Below are 16,701 nucleotides of genomic sequence, written 5' to 3'. Positions count from 1 at the left end.
GCACACCCTTCGCTCTCGTTCGGGATGGAGCTGATTACGATTTGGGTACACTGCAAGTTGCACATCAATGAATTGAAAATATACTGTGTTGTGTAAAACTTCCTAAGACAACCCAGATGAATAGGGGTCGTCAGAGATAAGCCATCCGACTGTCCATCCTCCTTCAGGTATATCATGCAAGTGAGGGCAGTAAGAAAAAGAAAAATGACCATCATACCATGGGAGAAATTTCCCATAGTGTGGATGTCAATAGTTTTAAAAAAACAAACAAAAAAAAACAAACGGCTCTTTAGAAGTTTGTTTTTGAAAAATAAAAAAAACTTTGTAAAAGCTTGCCAGCTGGCCATCCATCATGTTTGATGAAGCCACCTGTCAAACATTTCCTACGCTGACAGAAACCACCATGACAACAGTTCCTTCCAACATATAGAAATAGCAGTGGGGCCAGCAGACATCTCTCAATTTGGGAGGCAGAGTACAGGCGGGTGGCTGATGTAAAGTCCTTCGCCACCCTGTCTGCCTTACACCATTTCCCAAATCTGAAATCAGACCCTCTGTCTAGAGTGGCACAGTGGGTGAAAAACGAAGAGTTGGGAGGCTACACCAAGAAATTGGCAGTGGATAGTTTGTTTGCAAACATTCATCCCATCATCCTTTGGGTGTTTGATTGCCAGTTGTATGTCTGGAAACCTAAGACTAGTGTAGCTTTCTAAGCTTACTACTGGTAATATATGTGAATTCCCAAAAATAATACATTTACATTTATTCAAGGAATACTCCAGTGGGTGCAGATTTTCTACTACTTTTTTTGGTAAACCATTCACTATATATATTTAAGTTCCTGATCCAGAAAATGAAAAATGAAACCTCTTAGTGAAATCAGGACAAAGATGATACTGGTAGGGACCAATTGTCCAGTTCTTTTTCTCCACTCTAGGTTTTTGCCCAATAAGAATATACTTTAATGATGATGGTTGGCTTGCATAGTAATACAATAAGTCGTCACAATCAGCTTTTTTTATTTCTCCTAGAAAATGCAACATTGCCTGTTTAGCCTTGGCTTTTTCAGAACATAGAAATCATTCAACATGGATTTCTTAGAGCAGAATAGATTTCTGCATGCCCAAAGGTATTTTGAGAAGACAGTCTTTGATTTTATCTATCCTTGTGATGATATGACATAACAATAAGGCCAGTAGTAAGTAACTTTCACATTATTAGTTAGGATAAGGAGCTGGGAACGATTTCTCAATTCACAACTGCATTTCTTTATGTCACCCATTATTGCCGTACACATTGTGAATTTAGTTGACAATAATTGCTGCAAAGACAGGGGAGTGAGAGGTTCATCTTAATAATTCCATGCAAAGTATAGTTACTTGTCCAGATCTCATATCTTTTGATGTACTAGCCTTTCACCTTATTTTTATCATTCACTCATTGAAGGACAACAGGGGTGCAACAAAGCAGTATCATGTCATCATCATAAAAGAAGCCCAAAACATGCATGTCTTTTGTCTTAGATGAGGCCACAAACTTCTTTCACAAGATAACATTTAGAGTGAAAGGAATATATTAAACATTAGTGGGGAAAAAGACATATTTTTAACCTTGTAAGCAGATAGCCTTGCATTATGCCGCTTGTCTCTTCCTGATTGCACCATGTCCTAGGTATCTTCATAAAGTAGAAATTTAGTTTTCCTAATCTCCTTTTGAAAACAAATATTTTACATTTTCAAAAACAAATATGGCTCAGGCAACTGTGATGAAGACTGACTTCAAGTCTATGAACTCATTACTTTCAATCATTGTTATTAGTAATTGTTATTATGATGTTATGAATGATTGTTAAATGTTATTGTTATAGGTAAGTGGCCTAGATTTTATCACAATGTAGCAATGTGACCTCTGAATGTCTAATTAAACAGATAGAGACATTAATACAATATTTCTACAGGATATCTATGCAAACTGATTGTTGACAAATGCATGCTAATTGTTTTGAGCTAATTATTCAGAAAATTCTGTTGTCCTAAAGATCGTCTTGAGCGTTCAAATGTCTTATTTTCCCCAGAATTGCATAATAAGTACATGTTGGCTGCCAAAATTTGTGTTTTTGTTTGTGCCTTGCCTACCAGACAGCATTAGCTGTCTGGTTTGCAAAAGACCAGTTTTGGGAATCTTGGAAACATACACTGGGCTTACAGCCTGCCAATTTCTTACCATTGGTAGGCTTTATTGTCACTCTTATTTGATTGATTATTATTCAATGATTTGCCTTCCTGTATTTCTGTGTGTTATTCCCCTGGAACATTGCCTCTTAACTACCCTTTTGACTGACTTACTTGTATGCTTCCATTACTCACTTTCAGGAAATTACTTTTTTTGTTTTTGGTTAAGCAATTTATGAGAGTACATATGTTTTCCACATGTCTCCCTCGTGTGATTCTTTCCTGCCAAATTCCTGTACCACTGAGCTCTATTTTTCTCTTTACCTGCTGGGCATCTCCGCCTATCCGTGGTGCTTTCTCCCTTGTGTGACCTTTCTTTGTGTTAGTTGTTATTGTTAAAGTAATTGCATTGTATTTTGACTTGTAGCTCTTTCGCTGGCCTCACTATGGCAAACTTATCGTGGAAGAGATGTTGGTGGTTAAAGTGTACAACTGCAGTAAAGTCTTCACAAACAGGTCAGTTCTTTTTCTATTGCTTAGAAGGGTTTGAACGGTAACACACTCATATAGAGCAGCACTGACATTGTAAAATGTGTGACAGTTGAATTACTATGCATTTCTATATTTACTGCAAAATGGAAGTACTGCAGTAATAGCACATAACTTCATTACAGCTCAAACCAGCATAGAAATAATTTGCTATGGGCAAATCAATTACCAAGAAAAAGAATTTGAGGAGTGTGTACAATTTGCCATTCTAACAGGCAATTGTGGCTGATCTTTATTGTATACAAGTTGCAGGTCATCGAAGTGAAGGGACTTGTATTTAGAGTGGGTAAACACAAACAGTAGGGGACATCAGTTGTATCAAGGCTTTAGCTGGAGTGCAAGAATAAATCTTAACCTGACAGAACCCAAGTTTGAGATTTCCATCTGCTTTGACACTGAAGGCCTGACTTCACACTAGCAATAAGTGTTACAGGCGTTGGAAGAGTTAGAACCCCACCCAACATAGCTGAAAGAGAAGATGGAACAAGCATGGAGACACCACGCACAGTGTAGCAGCATCCACATGTTGATGGGGGGAATCAGGGATTTGCTACATTTGGTAGTAAGTTTAACAAGAGTGCCTGGATTGCTGATTTTTGAAGAACACTGGAAGAAGACAGCAAGGTTTGCAAGACATTTGTGGCGAATATCCATCCATGGCAGCAATGCACCAAGACAATGTCGTCAGGTGGAACATACACAGAAGGAATGCTTGTGTTGGATGTCAATGAAGCCATATGCAAGTATCGGGGGGTGTGCATTGATGGCGTAATCAGGAGTTAACGGTTGTGCTATTTTAGTGGCTGTAGCCATTATTGGCACTTGATGCCACAGCAGAGAAGTTAAACAGAGTTGCAGTGGATGAGAACACAGGGATGAGGAGAAAGCATACTAGGACTCTGTTGACCCTTGGAGAGGATGCCATATTGTGAGACAACAGGGCTGATTGCAGAGGCCCCCTAACTTTTGCCCCCATTTTCCACTTTTTGCAGGTGATTTCCTGACTCTGATGGTGGCCTGGCTACTGCTAACCAGTCCCAGGGCCCGTGCTCTGTGTAAAATCAGCATGCAAATTAGGCTAATTATAATTGGCTAAGTCAACCTACCTATAAGTCCCTAGTATATGGTAGGGCATGTAGGTTTAGGGACCCCAGCATAGGTAGTGCACTGCTGAGGTGCCCAGCGTCATTTTAAAGGCAGGCCTGCCTTGCTGGCTGCTTTTAAATTAAAGTTATATGCAAATTCGACTTTGGAATTAAAAGTAGTTCCAAAGTCTTAAACGACCTTATCTTTACATATAAGTCACCTTTAAGGTGTGCCCTATGTGCCCCTAGGGCTGGGTGCCATAGCTATAACTATAAGCAGGGACCTTATAAAATCATTTTATAAGCCCTGGTGAGGAAAAAACATCCAAATTCGTTTTTGCCTCATTGTAGTGAATGGCCTTCATAGGTTAGAATGGGGAGACTTTATCTTAATTTTAAAAGTCCCCTTAAGTGACAGATACTAAGAGTTTGGTATCACATTAATGGTATAATAATTTCCACAACTTCCAGTTGTTGGATTTAATATAACTTGTTCAGGTAAAGAGTTTTAAACTTTACCTGAAAAGTTGCCAATTGCAGCCCTGCATTGTTTTTGCTGCTGTGCTCTGATTGGCCAGCCTCTGGCAGCCTGGCCAGGCTGCATTGATGAGGTGTGAAGCGGCCTGGCTTCACACAAAGAGATGTGCCTGTGGGAGAGGATCTCCACTCAGCAGATGGTGAAACAGGAAGGGGGAGGGCTGCCAAACTGGTCTTCAAAGGCAGAGAAGGACATTTGGAGCAACCTAGCAACATCCCCACATCCTGCAACCCCGGACAACTAGGTGCCCCCTTCATTAGATTAGGAGAGGGCAGGAGAGGGGTGTGTTTATGATTTTTAGCCACACCAGTGGGTGGGCTCAGCCAGATGTAACCTCCAAAAATCACTTTCAGCCATGATGGATTTTTGAGGAATGTTGCCTCCTGGGATAGATTTTTGCCACACTTCCCAGGAAGTGGTCATCACTGGGGGAAGGACCCTGCACCTGATTGGAGAACCAGGACCCCCCTGCTTTTCACCCAGGAGCAAGGATAAAACTGGCAGACCTGCACCCACACCTCAGTTCCCTACCAGATTCCTACCGGGAAGAACTACAGAAGAAGAAGGACTGCCCTGCTGGACCCCTGGCCTGCACCTGGAACCTGCACTCTGAAGGACTGCACCAGCTGCACACTTGGGCTTCACCACATGAAGGACTTTGCCTGGGTTCAACTGGTTAAAGGAGGGACTCCCTGTTTGCTACAGGTGAAAAATTGCTGACCAGAGTCCCCTGCACCAACTCCTGAAGAAATCAACCAGCTGACCACTGTCCAGTGGCTAAAAAGGAGTTTGCGCCAGGTGCATTCTGGGAGTTGTAGTCCACACCCCCAAGGATCATCACAGAGCTTCTGGAATTTTGGGATGAGCTGTGGACCCCAAAATAACCTTAAATGAACATCTGGGAGAAGATCCAGAAGTTTGGAGAAGTTTTGGAAAAAAGCTCCATAGAGGGACCGACCCTCCGCGGCAACTCTAGCTGGCTTGCCTCAACCGCGACCCGGCCTGATTTGCAGGTTCATCCCCGTGAAGAAAATCTCCAAAAAAGAGACTAAGGGGGTTATTACAACTTTAGAGGTGGTGTTAATCCGTCCCAAAAGTGACGGTAAAGTGACGGATATAACACCAGCCGTATTACGAGTCCATTATATCCTATGGAACTCGTAATACGGCTGGTGGTATATCCGTCACTTTACCGTCACTTTTGGGACGGATTAAAACCTCCTCCAAAGTTGTAATAACCCCCTAAGTCCGAACGTAGAAAGTTGACCGGGACCTCCCAGCCAGCGTATCTGAGGAGGGCTCCAAGGACGTTGGATCATGATCCAGGTTTACCCCGGTCGAAGGATTTTCACCTCGAAAAAAATACGTCCAAAGGTAAAAATCCCCACCGAGGGCTCCTGCGATGCGTATCCGGAGAAGAGTTCCAGGAGGTCGGATTGGACTGACAGGTTTGTCCCGCTGAAGAAAATCTTCAGAAAAACAACTAAGTATGAAGGTAAACTTTTGACCGAGGCCTCCCGCGGGCTGTAGCCGAGCCGGGCTCCATCGCGGTCGGCCTTAAACTTTGACTTTGCCCCGGTCGAGGTGCAACCAGATGTCCAGATTGGTGCTTTTTGTTTCTAGGCACTAGAAAACAATAATTCTTTACAAATTCATATCTCCGGTTCCCCTTATCCAATTTTATTCATTTTTGTGCCATTTTAAAGATAAACATATAATCTATTTTTATATATTGGTTTTGGATTTTTAAACTGTTTCCTGTGTTTTATTTAATTACTGTTTTGTGATATTTTTGAATGCTTTACACTCTGTCTCCTAAGTTAAGCCTTGTCACTCGTTGCCAAGCTACCAAGGGTTGAGCTGGGTTTAATTTACTGAGACCTAACTGGACCTAAGTGGAGGTTAGTGGCCTATTGCTAAGTGTAGGTACCTACCTGCCCTTACCAATAACCCATTTTCCAACACATATTATGAGGCAAAGTGACTCTTCTTGCTGAAGAGCACATCGAAATACAAAAATTAAAAGTAAACAGGAATATAAGTTGATTAAGAAAGGGCTATGTAGTTTCAGGCACATCAGTGCTGGAGGGCAGTCAGTCTGTGAAAGACAGTCAGTGGTACAACCTTTGGACTCAACAACAGCCTGATTTACTAGACTGTGCTGAAGGGTGTTTACAACACACACTTTGACCTTTATTTAACGTCAGCATGATTTACTGCTTGAGGTGCACCTCATGTTTGTTGACAAGGTAAAGCGCATTTGTAATGTGAAAACATTTAGAACTACATAGCCTGGTATCATGAGGAAGGTAAAATTCTGTGGGTGGATTAAAGGGGAGTAGGCCTCTTAAAGTGAAGTTTCACTCACTTTCACTGTTGTTAAAGGTCCAGGAGTATCATGATCACTGTTAACTGTGAACAGTGTAAAAGAATCTGGCGGAAGAAAGGCCGAATATCACACCACACTTTGTCTTGAGTCTTCTGGGGGAATTTCCATCGTGTGGAACAACGGAAGAAAGTTTTTGAAATCTACACATTGGTGTGTGAGCTGAACAGGGGAGTGAAGCTGAAGATTGATCTACTTTGCATTGCTTAAGAGTTGGACAACTTACCAGACTGGGAGAGGAATGTTTTACAAGCAAGGTTTTGCCTGAGTACCAAGTGTTTATAATGACGATGTACCGTATTCATAGAGAGTTTCCATTACATTAGAGAGAGACACTTTTGGATGATGAACACATGCTGAAAGGGAGGCAGTAGCAGAGTGTGTCTCAAAGAAAGTGAGCCGACACTTGCAAGTTAGGCCTGTTAAAAATGAAAACATTAGAGTTGTTTTTAACTGTGGGAGTGAGAAAGTGAGGGAGGAGCGGTGGTTGAAGGATAAACCACCTCTGAATGAAATTCTGATTGTTTCTAAGAGAATATAACATTTGATGAGGTGGGTTGGTGAGATAAAGAAAGTGAGAGAAAAGAACATGTAGTGAGGTAGCTTAAAGTAAAAATCCACCAGAACCGTGAAAAATGTGATACTAATATGGCACTTGGCACATTGTAAGGTAGTCATATGAACATTGATTTTTGTATATAGATATTAAAAATCTGACCTCCCATTTTAGGCGTGTGATGTCACAATACAAAACTGCCACTGCAAGGGCCAATAAAAGTCTTCCAGCACATAATATATATATGGTAGATATACATAGTGTTCCACATACATAACTTGCTCACCCACCTTAACTTTGGAACAGCTAAAGATAAGAATTTCAAACAAAAATCATGGTCCATCAAAAAATGTCTAGTTTATGTTGTTACTGTTTCAGGGCCACTTGGGCCCCATATACATGGTGTACCAAATTATATTTAAAAAACAATTATTGACACCCTTGCATATATTTCATAATAATAACGGTTTTGTAACTTTCAAAAATTTAAACTTTTTTTATTGAAAGAGAATGAAGATACAAAGTTTGGTCAGTCATCTAAAACATGTCCTCCTGATTGCATTGTCCATCACAAACACAAAGACTAGTATGGAAGAGACCATTTTTTACATTTACAAGCATGGGTACACAATGTTTTACATCCACGCTTACCTAGTTTCTTGCAGTATTATAAAACATCAGGCAAAAGTGACCACAGAGGTTCATATCCAGAATCCTCCCTCTGCCATCCCCACTGAGCTGGATCAGGTGTATCAGGATACACATTCCACCACTGAAACCTCACATAACCCATTTGGAAAAATAGCTCTAGTGCTGTAAAAGAATTTGAAACATTTTGTGGGCAAGGAGTGCTCAATAAATGTTCCTGTGACAGCCTGAATATGTTGCCATGTTTTCCAACCTGTTTTATTGCCACGATCTACAAATGCAGATACAGTGTCACAACCTGTAAACACATGGAAAAATAAAATATTGTCACAGACACTTTTGCAAAGTTTATTAGCATACTCATCAATCAATCAATCAATCATTTGTAAAGCGCTCTACTCACCCGCTAGGGTCTCAAGGTGCTGAAAGGGGTTTGGGAAGGACTGCTACTGCTCGAATAACCAGGTCTTGAGGCGTTTCCTGAAGGTTTGGAGGTCCTGGGTCTGTCATAGGTGGGCAGGGAGGATGTTCCAGGTCTTGGCGGCGAGGTGGGAGAAGGATCTGCTGCTGGCTGTAGTACGATGGATGCGAGGGACGGTGGCAAGGTTGGTGGAACGGAGTTGGTGGGCGGGAGTGTGGAAGGTGAGTCGCTCGTTAAGGTAGGCAGGACCTGTGTTGTGAAGAACTTTGTGGGCGTGGATGAGGAGTTTGAAGGTGATCCTGTTGGTGACGGGAAGCCAGTGTAGGTCTCTGAGGTGGGCTGAGATGTGGTTGCGGCTTGGGATGTTGAGGATGAGGCGTGCGGAGGCGCTCTGTATACGCTGTAGTTTCTTCTGGAGCTTGGCTGTGGTTCCTGCGTAGAGCGCGTTTACGTAGTCCAGTATGCTGCTGACGAGGGCATGGGTGACCGTTGTTCTTGTTTCAGTGGGGATCCATCTGAATATCTTGTGAAGCATGCGGAGGGTGTTGAAGCAGGAAGATGAGACAGCGTTGACTTGATGGGTCATTGTGAGCGATGAGTCTAGGATGAAACCTAGCTTGCGTGCATGAGTGGGTGTTGGTGCGGTTAGGGTGGCTGGCCACCAGGAGTCGTCCCATGCGGAGCGGTTGGAGCCGAGGATGAGGATCTCTGTCTTGTCCGAGTTAAGTTTGAGGCGGGTCTTCTCCATCCAGCTGGCTATGGCATGCAGTCAGTCATGGAGGTTGGTTATGGCGTTGCGGGGTCCTTGGTGAGTGAGAGAATCAGCTGGGTGTAGTTGGTGTAGGAGACGATGTTGAGGTTGTGGGATCGGACGATGTTGGCAAGCGGTGCCATGTAGATGTTAAAAAGAGTTGGGCTGAGAGAAGACCCTTGGGGGATGCCGCAGATGGTCTTGGTGGCTTCCGAAAGGAAGGGAGGCAGGCAAACTCTCCGAGTTCTGCCGGAGAGGAAGGATGTGATCCAGTCCAGGGCCTTGTGGCGGATCCCGGTGTCGTAGAGGCGAGTGCAGAGGGTGTGTGGTGGCAGACGGTGTCAAAAGCAGCCGAGAGGTCCAGGAGAATGAGGGCTGCGGTTTCGCCTTTGTTGAGCATGGTCCTGATGTCGTCGAGTTGCGTCTCAGTGATGTGGTTCCTATGGAATCCGGATTGGGAGATATCCAGCATGTTGTCCTCTAGGAAGCGGGTCAGTTGGCCATTGACGATCTTCTCAATGACCTTCGCCGGGAAGGGAAGGAGGGAGATGGGTCGGTAATTCTTGAGGTCTTCGGGGTCTGCTTTGGGTTTCTTTTGCAGGGCGTTGACTTCAGCGTGCTTCCAGCTCTCCAGGAAGGTGGCGGTCTCGAAGGAGCAATTGATGATCATACGGAGTTGGGGGTCGATGATGGGGCTCGCTTTGTTGAAGACATGGTGGGGGCAGGGGTCGGAGGGAGATCCGGAGTGGATGGTGCTCATGGTTTTGATGGTGTCCTCGTCGTTGATGTGGGGCCAGGAGAGCAAGAGGTTGGTGTGGGATCTTGCGATGGGAAAAGGTGGCGAGGGAGTCGCAGGGGTCTAGCGATGGAGGGGGGTCGATAGAGCATGACCTGGGGTTGGTGAGTTCTTTGACGATGCTGAAGAGCTCTTTGCTGTTGTGGCCTTTGTTGTCGATGTGATCTTTTTAGAAGGATCTTTTGGTGATCGAGATGAGCTGGTCCTGAATAGGCAGTAGCCTTTGATGTTTGCCAATACCAAAATCAATCCACAAGTTTTAAAGAGTTAACCTTCTAAATGCATAAAGGGCAATAACTGCTACATCGGAATCAACACCACGTATAGATATAGACTTCTGGCTACTTTCACTGTTTTGTGTGTCAAAGTAGTCTGGTATCAGCTTCTTCTTGATAACATGGTCCGAGCTCACATACATTCAGATTTTCTGGAATAGTCACCATGTTATCATCCTTTGTCATTACTACAATTTTACCCTCTGCAAAATCTCACCTATTTCTTTCTTCCTTTGTCAGAGACCCCTCTATGTAATAGTCAAATATTATGTCTACTCATTTTGATTTGTTAAGTATGTTCATTACATAAGGCTGGATTATATAGGTGCTGTAGTCTTGAAAATTGCATACATTGTCAGGTTTTGAGAAATGGATTATTGCCGATCCATCCATAATAACAAAACTTGCAGTGTCTGGAATGTTATTCATGTTATCTACAGCAACATTAAGCTTTTCCAAACAAGAGATGATTTCAGAATTTGTCCCTTTACTTAACTATTCTCCCTCAGAAAGTGATGGGGGATAATCAAGATTCCAATGGGCAAAAATTCCTTTAAATGTCCTTCTCTATCATGGCATGCAATATACAGCTGTCGCTTTTTAAGATCGATACTTTGTGGTTCACTGATTTTGGGACTACCTTATGAAACAAACATAGATTGTTTCTAGAAATAGGCTCAAAAATACATTTTCCGTAGCATACCAGATGTTCTTGAACAAACATTCCATATTGAGTTCTCCCCACATCGTCAGCAATGCACACAGATTTATTTGCATTATCACTCATGATTAAGTTGGGTGCAATATTCATAAGATTTTCACCAATACCACATAATAGGGATTTCTGCTATCATGTGAAAATACTTGTGTAAGTTCCTTAACATCATTTAAAAATCAAGTGTTGGAAGAAACATTGTCTTCATGGTGCCAACAGTTTTTTTTAATTTTCACTGAATCTCTTTTCTTCATCAAATTGTCCCAGCAAGTTAGTAATTACATGCCAAGACACCATCTATTTAATCAACGCTCTAGAATAATCAAGAATAACAACTCTCCTGCCATCTGATTTTATGTACTTGTTACACTGCTCATGCATCTGATCATGTGATATGCAGGAATCAGGCCTACCGCTTTTACAAGCAACACAATATCCATTTGAAAATTCTTCATAAACATCTGGAATTCTTGTTTTCAGCTCAACAAGCGTTTTAATGAACACTGGCATCCACCTGGCATAGTGGATGTGGTCCATAGCAAACATCCAAGGACAGATCATTTGCAGGGTTACAATACATTTCTCTTTGATGATTGGATGGTGTCAAGAAATTGGAATAGCAGTAATTCAAGTTGAAGTGTAATATACCAATATTTTAAATGAACAGACTCTGCAACTCTTCGTGTAATCCATTCTTTCATGGATATTTGCTCATCAGTAGATACATCATAAGCCTTCTTCAAAAGTATATACAGTGATGCAACGCTAAATTTGTGTATGTAGCGGGATCGTTTTACATGAGACCCTTTTAGACATTGCCCAACTTTACCCTCACTGGTAACATTGGCATCAACTAAAATATCGGCCCATCCACTACCATCAAGCCAATCTCCTAAAACTGCAAGGAATGACATTTCACTGTGCAATGCTCCCATCATGACAACCATTTTGTCTTCCCCATACAATTCTGGAAGTAATCACTGTAATTGTTTAGATGTTGCATAGACTGATTGATTACATGTCACCACAGGAGTCTGATTAGGATTAATTATAGCCAGTGTACGTTTTAGTATATCAAAGCAGTGGCATATCATAGAAGGAGAATTTATTGACTCATTTAATAAAGGGAGAAATACACTATGGCTTATTGTGACAGACCACTTCTGTTGGAGTGGAAAACAGCACAACTGGTGTGGCTTATATTGGTTACATTATGGAGATCAAGAGTTTGAATCATCTGCAGCCATTTGTCTGGCATAGGTTCATTATGAATGTGAGAAGGCTGGGAGGCATTGATGCTACTTATAGATAATTGTTTTGTTGTTGTACATAGCAACTGCAAATACAACTCTGGTAGGGATGAAGTACATTTCTTCATCCACTCATTTTCTTCAATTTTTAAGAAGAATGATATACCATGTGCATCTTATTTTCTCTGTATCAGAGAAATGGCTGTTCCATGGAATGATTGAGTGAATGAAGATGACGAGGGATTGTGATCAATATTGTCTATTGCAGCACAAGGTAAAGTGGAGAGGTGGAGGCCTGTTGGACACACAACCCCACCATTGCAGAATTGCTTACATTCTTTGTTAGTTATTGTTGCTGACACTTCTCGAACATGCTCATATGACAGGCATGAGCCCAATTTGTGCAGTTTGTCAACTAATTCCCATTTTCGAGTTTTAGCATGACCATTAATTCAATATAAAGAGATAGTGGAGTTTCATTATCTTTTTTGTGGCAGATGTTTCCTTTAGGATTTGCCTTCTTACACTTACCGGTATGATACAGAACACACTCTGAGACTGACAAAGCTGCACCCCTTTTATCATTTATTGTGCTGTCATTTGAAATGTTGCAATGTTCCATAATCATTCGTATTAGTTTTAGCATAGCAGTCCCTACTGACTTTTCTCAGCAATTTTGCTCAAACTGTCCACTAAATACATCTACTTCAAGTCAAAACATTTCTTTTTGAATAATAGCAGCTGCAGTGGCCAGGTAGGCACCATCCTGAAGAGCATTTTGTTTACAGATACTGAATATATTTTCTCCTATATCGTTTTTGCATAGTAGAAGAATATCTCTACCTTTTGGCTCAGCTGTCAGTTCTGGCATGAATACAAGAAATCTTTTCTTTTAATCGTGTGCTGTGCACATATTTGTCTGCATTTTCTACACCTAATTCTGTCATACAACAAACTACAAGTGATTTGATGTTAGATAAAGTAAGTACTGGCGATACTTCAGAATTTTGAAGTGTATGTTTGAGATACTTTACAATTTCACCTAATACCATGCCATAGATTAATGGTAATTTGTTACCCTCGCTTTTGTCTTTTTGTCTTCACTTTTGTCTTTGTTCTGTATTTGCCAAAGCTGGTTATAAAAACATACAAGATACTTTTTTTGGTACTTCTCTTTGGTCATAACCATATCACTGCCACTTAACTTAGCGAGTACTTTTAAGTCAATTAATGCAACTGCAGCATCTCGAACTTGATTACTCAATTCAAGTGTACACACATTTGTAAGCTCTGCCCCTGACTCTTCGTCACAGAAGAAACATGTATCTTTCAGGTCTCCAAATATAAATGAACCATGTATACACCTTGAAGTACTCTCTTGAAAACTGTCTTGAACTAGTTTAGGATTTTTTAATAACCTTGTGAGTTTGTGTTTGTCAAATTTGTTTCTGCACGTTTTATGGATTTTTCCACAGTTTGCATTTAACAGTTGTTCACATACATCATTATTTATATATATATATATATATATATATATATATATATATATATATATATATATATATATATATGTATAAATAAAAGACAATGATCTATATAGCTCATGGAGCATAAAACCTTCCAAGTCCAAGGTCCTCTGTACAGTACAGGTATTTGAGTTCTCTCTCTACCACAGTCCTGGGCTCAGGGAACATGAATCTTGGAGTGCTATAATGTAGTAAAAAACATATAAATCCCACACACTTTAAAGCACATCAATGTTTTTTTGATTTGAACAACTTAAACAATGGTCTTGGTAGCTATGCTCTTAGTTTACCCTTATAAAGCCTGCTAATTTCAATGCCTTCTATTGGTTACAAATGTGTAGGCTCTCACTCAACTAAATTCCTAGAGTAGTGTAACAATATGTCTTAAAGTGCTGTGATATAAGAAAATTCACATGATCACATACATTTTAGAACACATCAATACGTTTCACAATTTCTAATTATCATAGTTTTCACAATTTAAACAATGATCAAAGTAATTATGGTTTTGAAGCATTTCCGTAAAACCATCTAATTCCAGGCCCTCTATTTGTTACAAGTATATAGGTTCTCTCACTACTAGACTCCTGGATCAAGGAACAATGGATCTTAAAATACTGTAATATAATAAAATAAATATGATCCCAATACATTTTAAAATAAGTCAATATATTTCACAGTTTAAAATGTTCCAAATAGCTATGGTCTAAAGGCACTCTTAAAAAATCTTTCAATCCCATGGTCTTCTGTACTTTAGGAGTATGTAAGATTTCACATACCTAGGCTCTAGGATCAAAAGATCGTACAGTGCTAGAGTATAATATAATTCATTTGAGCCCATACTTTTAAAATACATCAATAAGTACAGGGGTTGATTAATAATCTAAATAGCTATACTCTTAGGCCGTTCAAGGTTCACTTATAGGGGGAGGCAATCATTTTTAGTCTAAGTTTCCATGCCCAATACATGTACCTGGAGATCGCAAAAGTGATTCATTTTTGGGTTTCAGTTTTTATAACCCTCATAAACTCCCAGTAGTGTCTTACACTCATAGCTCTACATAATGGCAATATCCATTTTTTACGAGGTCGCTCGTACAATGGATGGAAAAAAAGAACACTTCAGTCTCGCTTTTGTAAGAACAATAGTGACAATGGACAGACATGTTTGTGGCCTTATCCCAGTTGGCCATATAAGATCTCAGCGGAAACACCCCAGATCTAAATAGGACGTAGACCCGCTTCGCCTGGGCAGGAAATATTCTATATAGATAGGGTTCAAAGTGTGGTGTGCATTTATGCATTAAAAAAAGAGCTGATGTACTCCCTTCCTTTTGGCTGTTCCAGGACCTTGTAGTTATGTACTGCCAGTATTCTTCTTTCAGTTTCTGGCTAACTCTTCTTCTGACTGAGCCAGGGTCATTCCACAGTTCATCCATGTTAAGTAGTTTGCTTAGATTCATAACGTATTTGAACCAAGGCGTTTGTGTTTGGGGGTCCAAAGCTACTAATTCTGCAAGAGAAGTCCTCTATGGAGAAAGATCCCCTGATGACCAGACTCTGATCCAATACAGAAGAGGTTTCAAGGAGATTATTTTCTGAATGCTATTAAGGCCTACTTCATACCTCAGATGAAGAAGTGGTACGCTTTGTGGAAGGTTAAAAAGGGCCCTGAAAAACTTGTTCTCCATTTGCTGGAGTACGTTAGTATTTGAGTATCCCCATATTTCCGCCCCATAAATGGAAGCAGTTGCAGCTGCGGTTTTATATACTTTTAATGCTGGTGATACTGGACCCCCATCTAGTGCCTTACATCTTCCAGCTATGGCAATTGATCTACAGCAGAGTGTGGTCTTACTTTTCTCCAAATGGGGTCTCCAGCCCAGTTTTTCAGAGAGCCTTACTCCTAGATAATCAAAATGTTCCACTTTTTCCAACCTGGCCTTGCCTAATTTCTTATTACCTTTAAAGGATCGATGTGGGTTTATGGCCATGAATTTTGACTTGGACGGATTGAGCTCTAGGCCTCTTCTTACACAAAAATCAGTAAAGGAGTCCAGCTCTCGCTGTAGGCCCATCGGCGTTCTTGATATAAGGAGAGTATCATCTGCAGACATGAGTATTGGAACTGGTACACCCGTTAGTTTAGGTGCATCATGCCTGCATTTTGATAACTACTTCACTGCTCCATTTATATAGTGATTGAACAGTGTTGGGGTGAGAACACATCTTTGCCTAACTCCCCTATTAATGGGGACTTTAGACGTAACGTCGCCCCCCATTCCATCTATCTCTGGCATAAGTGTCCTCATGTAATGTTCTTAGTAGCCATATGAGGTTCTTGGGTGTCCCATATAGTTCTAGGACATCCCAAAGTTTGTCCCTTGGGACCAGGTAAAAAATTGCTTGAAGATCTAAGAAGACTATGTATAGATGGTCACGCTTCAATGTGATATATTTCCAAGTCATAAAGCGAAAGACCTGGTCCACTGTATTAACACCTGTCCTGAACCCCGCCTGGGCGTCTTCAAGGATTGCATAATCGTTAAGCCAGGACTCAAGCTTCCACAACACCTGTCTACAAAATATTTTCTGTCTTGTGTCTATTAGACTTATGGGCCTGTAATTAGATGGTTTGTCTCTGTTCCTTTTTTTGTATATGGGGATTATAACTGCTCCTTGCCAGGACGGTAAAATCCCCTTCCCCTTTAATATGGCATTACTCAGGGCGTTGAGGTACGGAGCCCAGACCTCGGGTTGGGAAATATAGAGATCGCCAGGGATATCATCCAGCCTGGGTGCCTTTTTCTTTTTAACCTGTTTTATAGCATTTTATGTTTCAGCTAGGGTAAAGGTCATTAACTCTCTTCCCATACCCTCTAATATGCTTTGGAAAAGAGCTATGTCATTACTGCTGTCATCCAAACTTTTATTATATATCTCAGCAGTTTCCCTTATTCTCTTCTGCTTCGTTGCATATAAGGCTCCCAAAATGTGCAACCCATTTCTCGGTTGGGGCAATTGATTCCATATG

At 41.1% G+C, this 16,701-nt stretch overlaps 1 protein-coding gene across 2 annotated transcripts in view; it reads left to right on the top strand.

Annotated features, from left to right (window-relative positions):
• Positions 1-16,701, top strand: part of LOC138304105 (fer-1-like protein 4) — a 1,042,026-nt gene that overhangs the window by 173,044 nt on the left and 852,281 nt on the right. For both annotated transcript variants that reach the window (XM_069243852.1, XM_069243853.1), the window contains one exon: positions 2,599-2,687. In XM_069243852.1, the coding sequence (XP_069099953.1) occupies positions 2,599-2,687 (89 nt within the window). The remainder of the gene's footprint in view (positions 1-2,598; positions 2,688-16,701) is intronic.

Source organism: Pleurodeles waltl, chromosome 7 (genome assembly GCF_031143425.1).
Source record: "Pleurodeles waltl isolate 20211129_DDA chromosome 7, aPleWal1.hap1.20221129, whole genome shotgun sequence".
Classification (NCBI taxonomy): Eukaryota; Metazoa; Chordata; class Amphibia; order Caudata; family Salamandridae; genus Pleurodeles; species Pleurodeles waltl.
The sequence above is the reverse complement of the archived record's forward strand: the minus strand, read 5'-3'. Positions and strand labels throughout refer to the sequence as shown.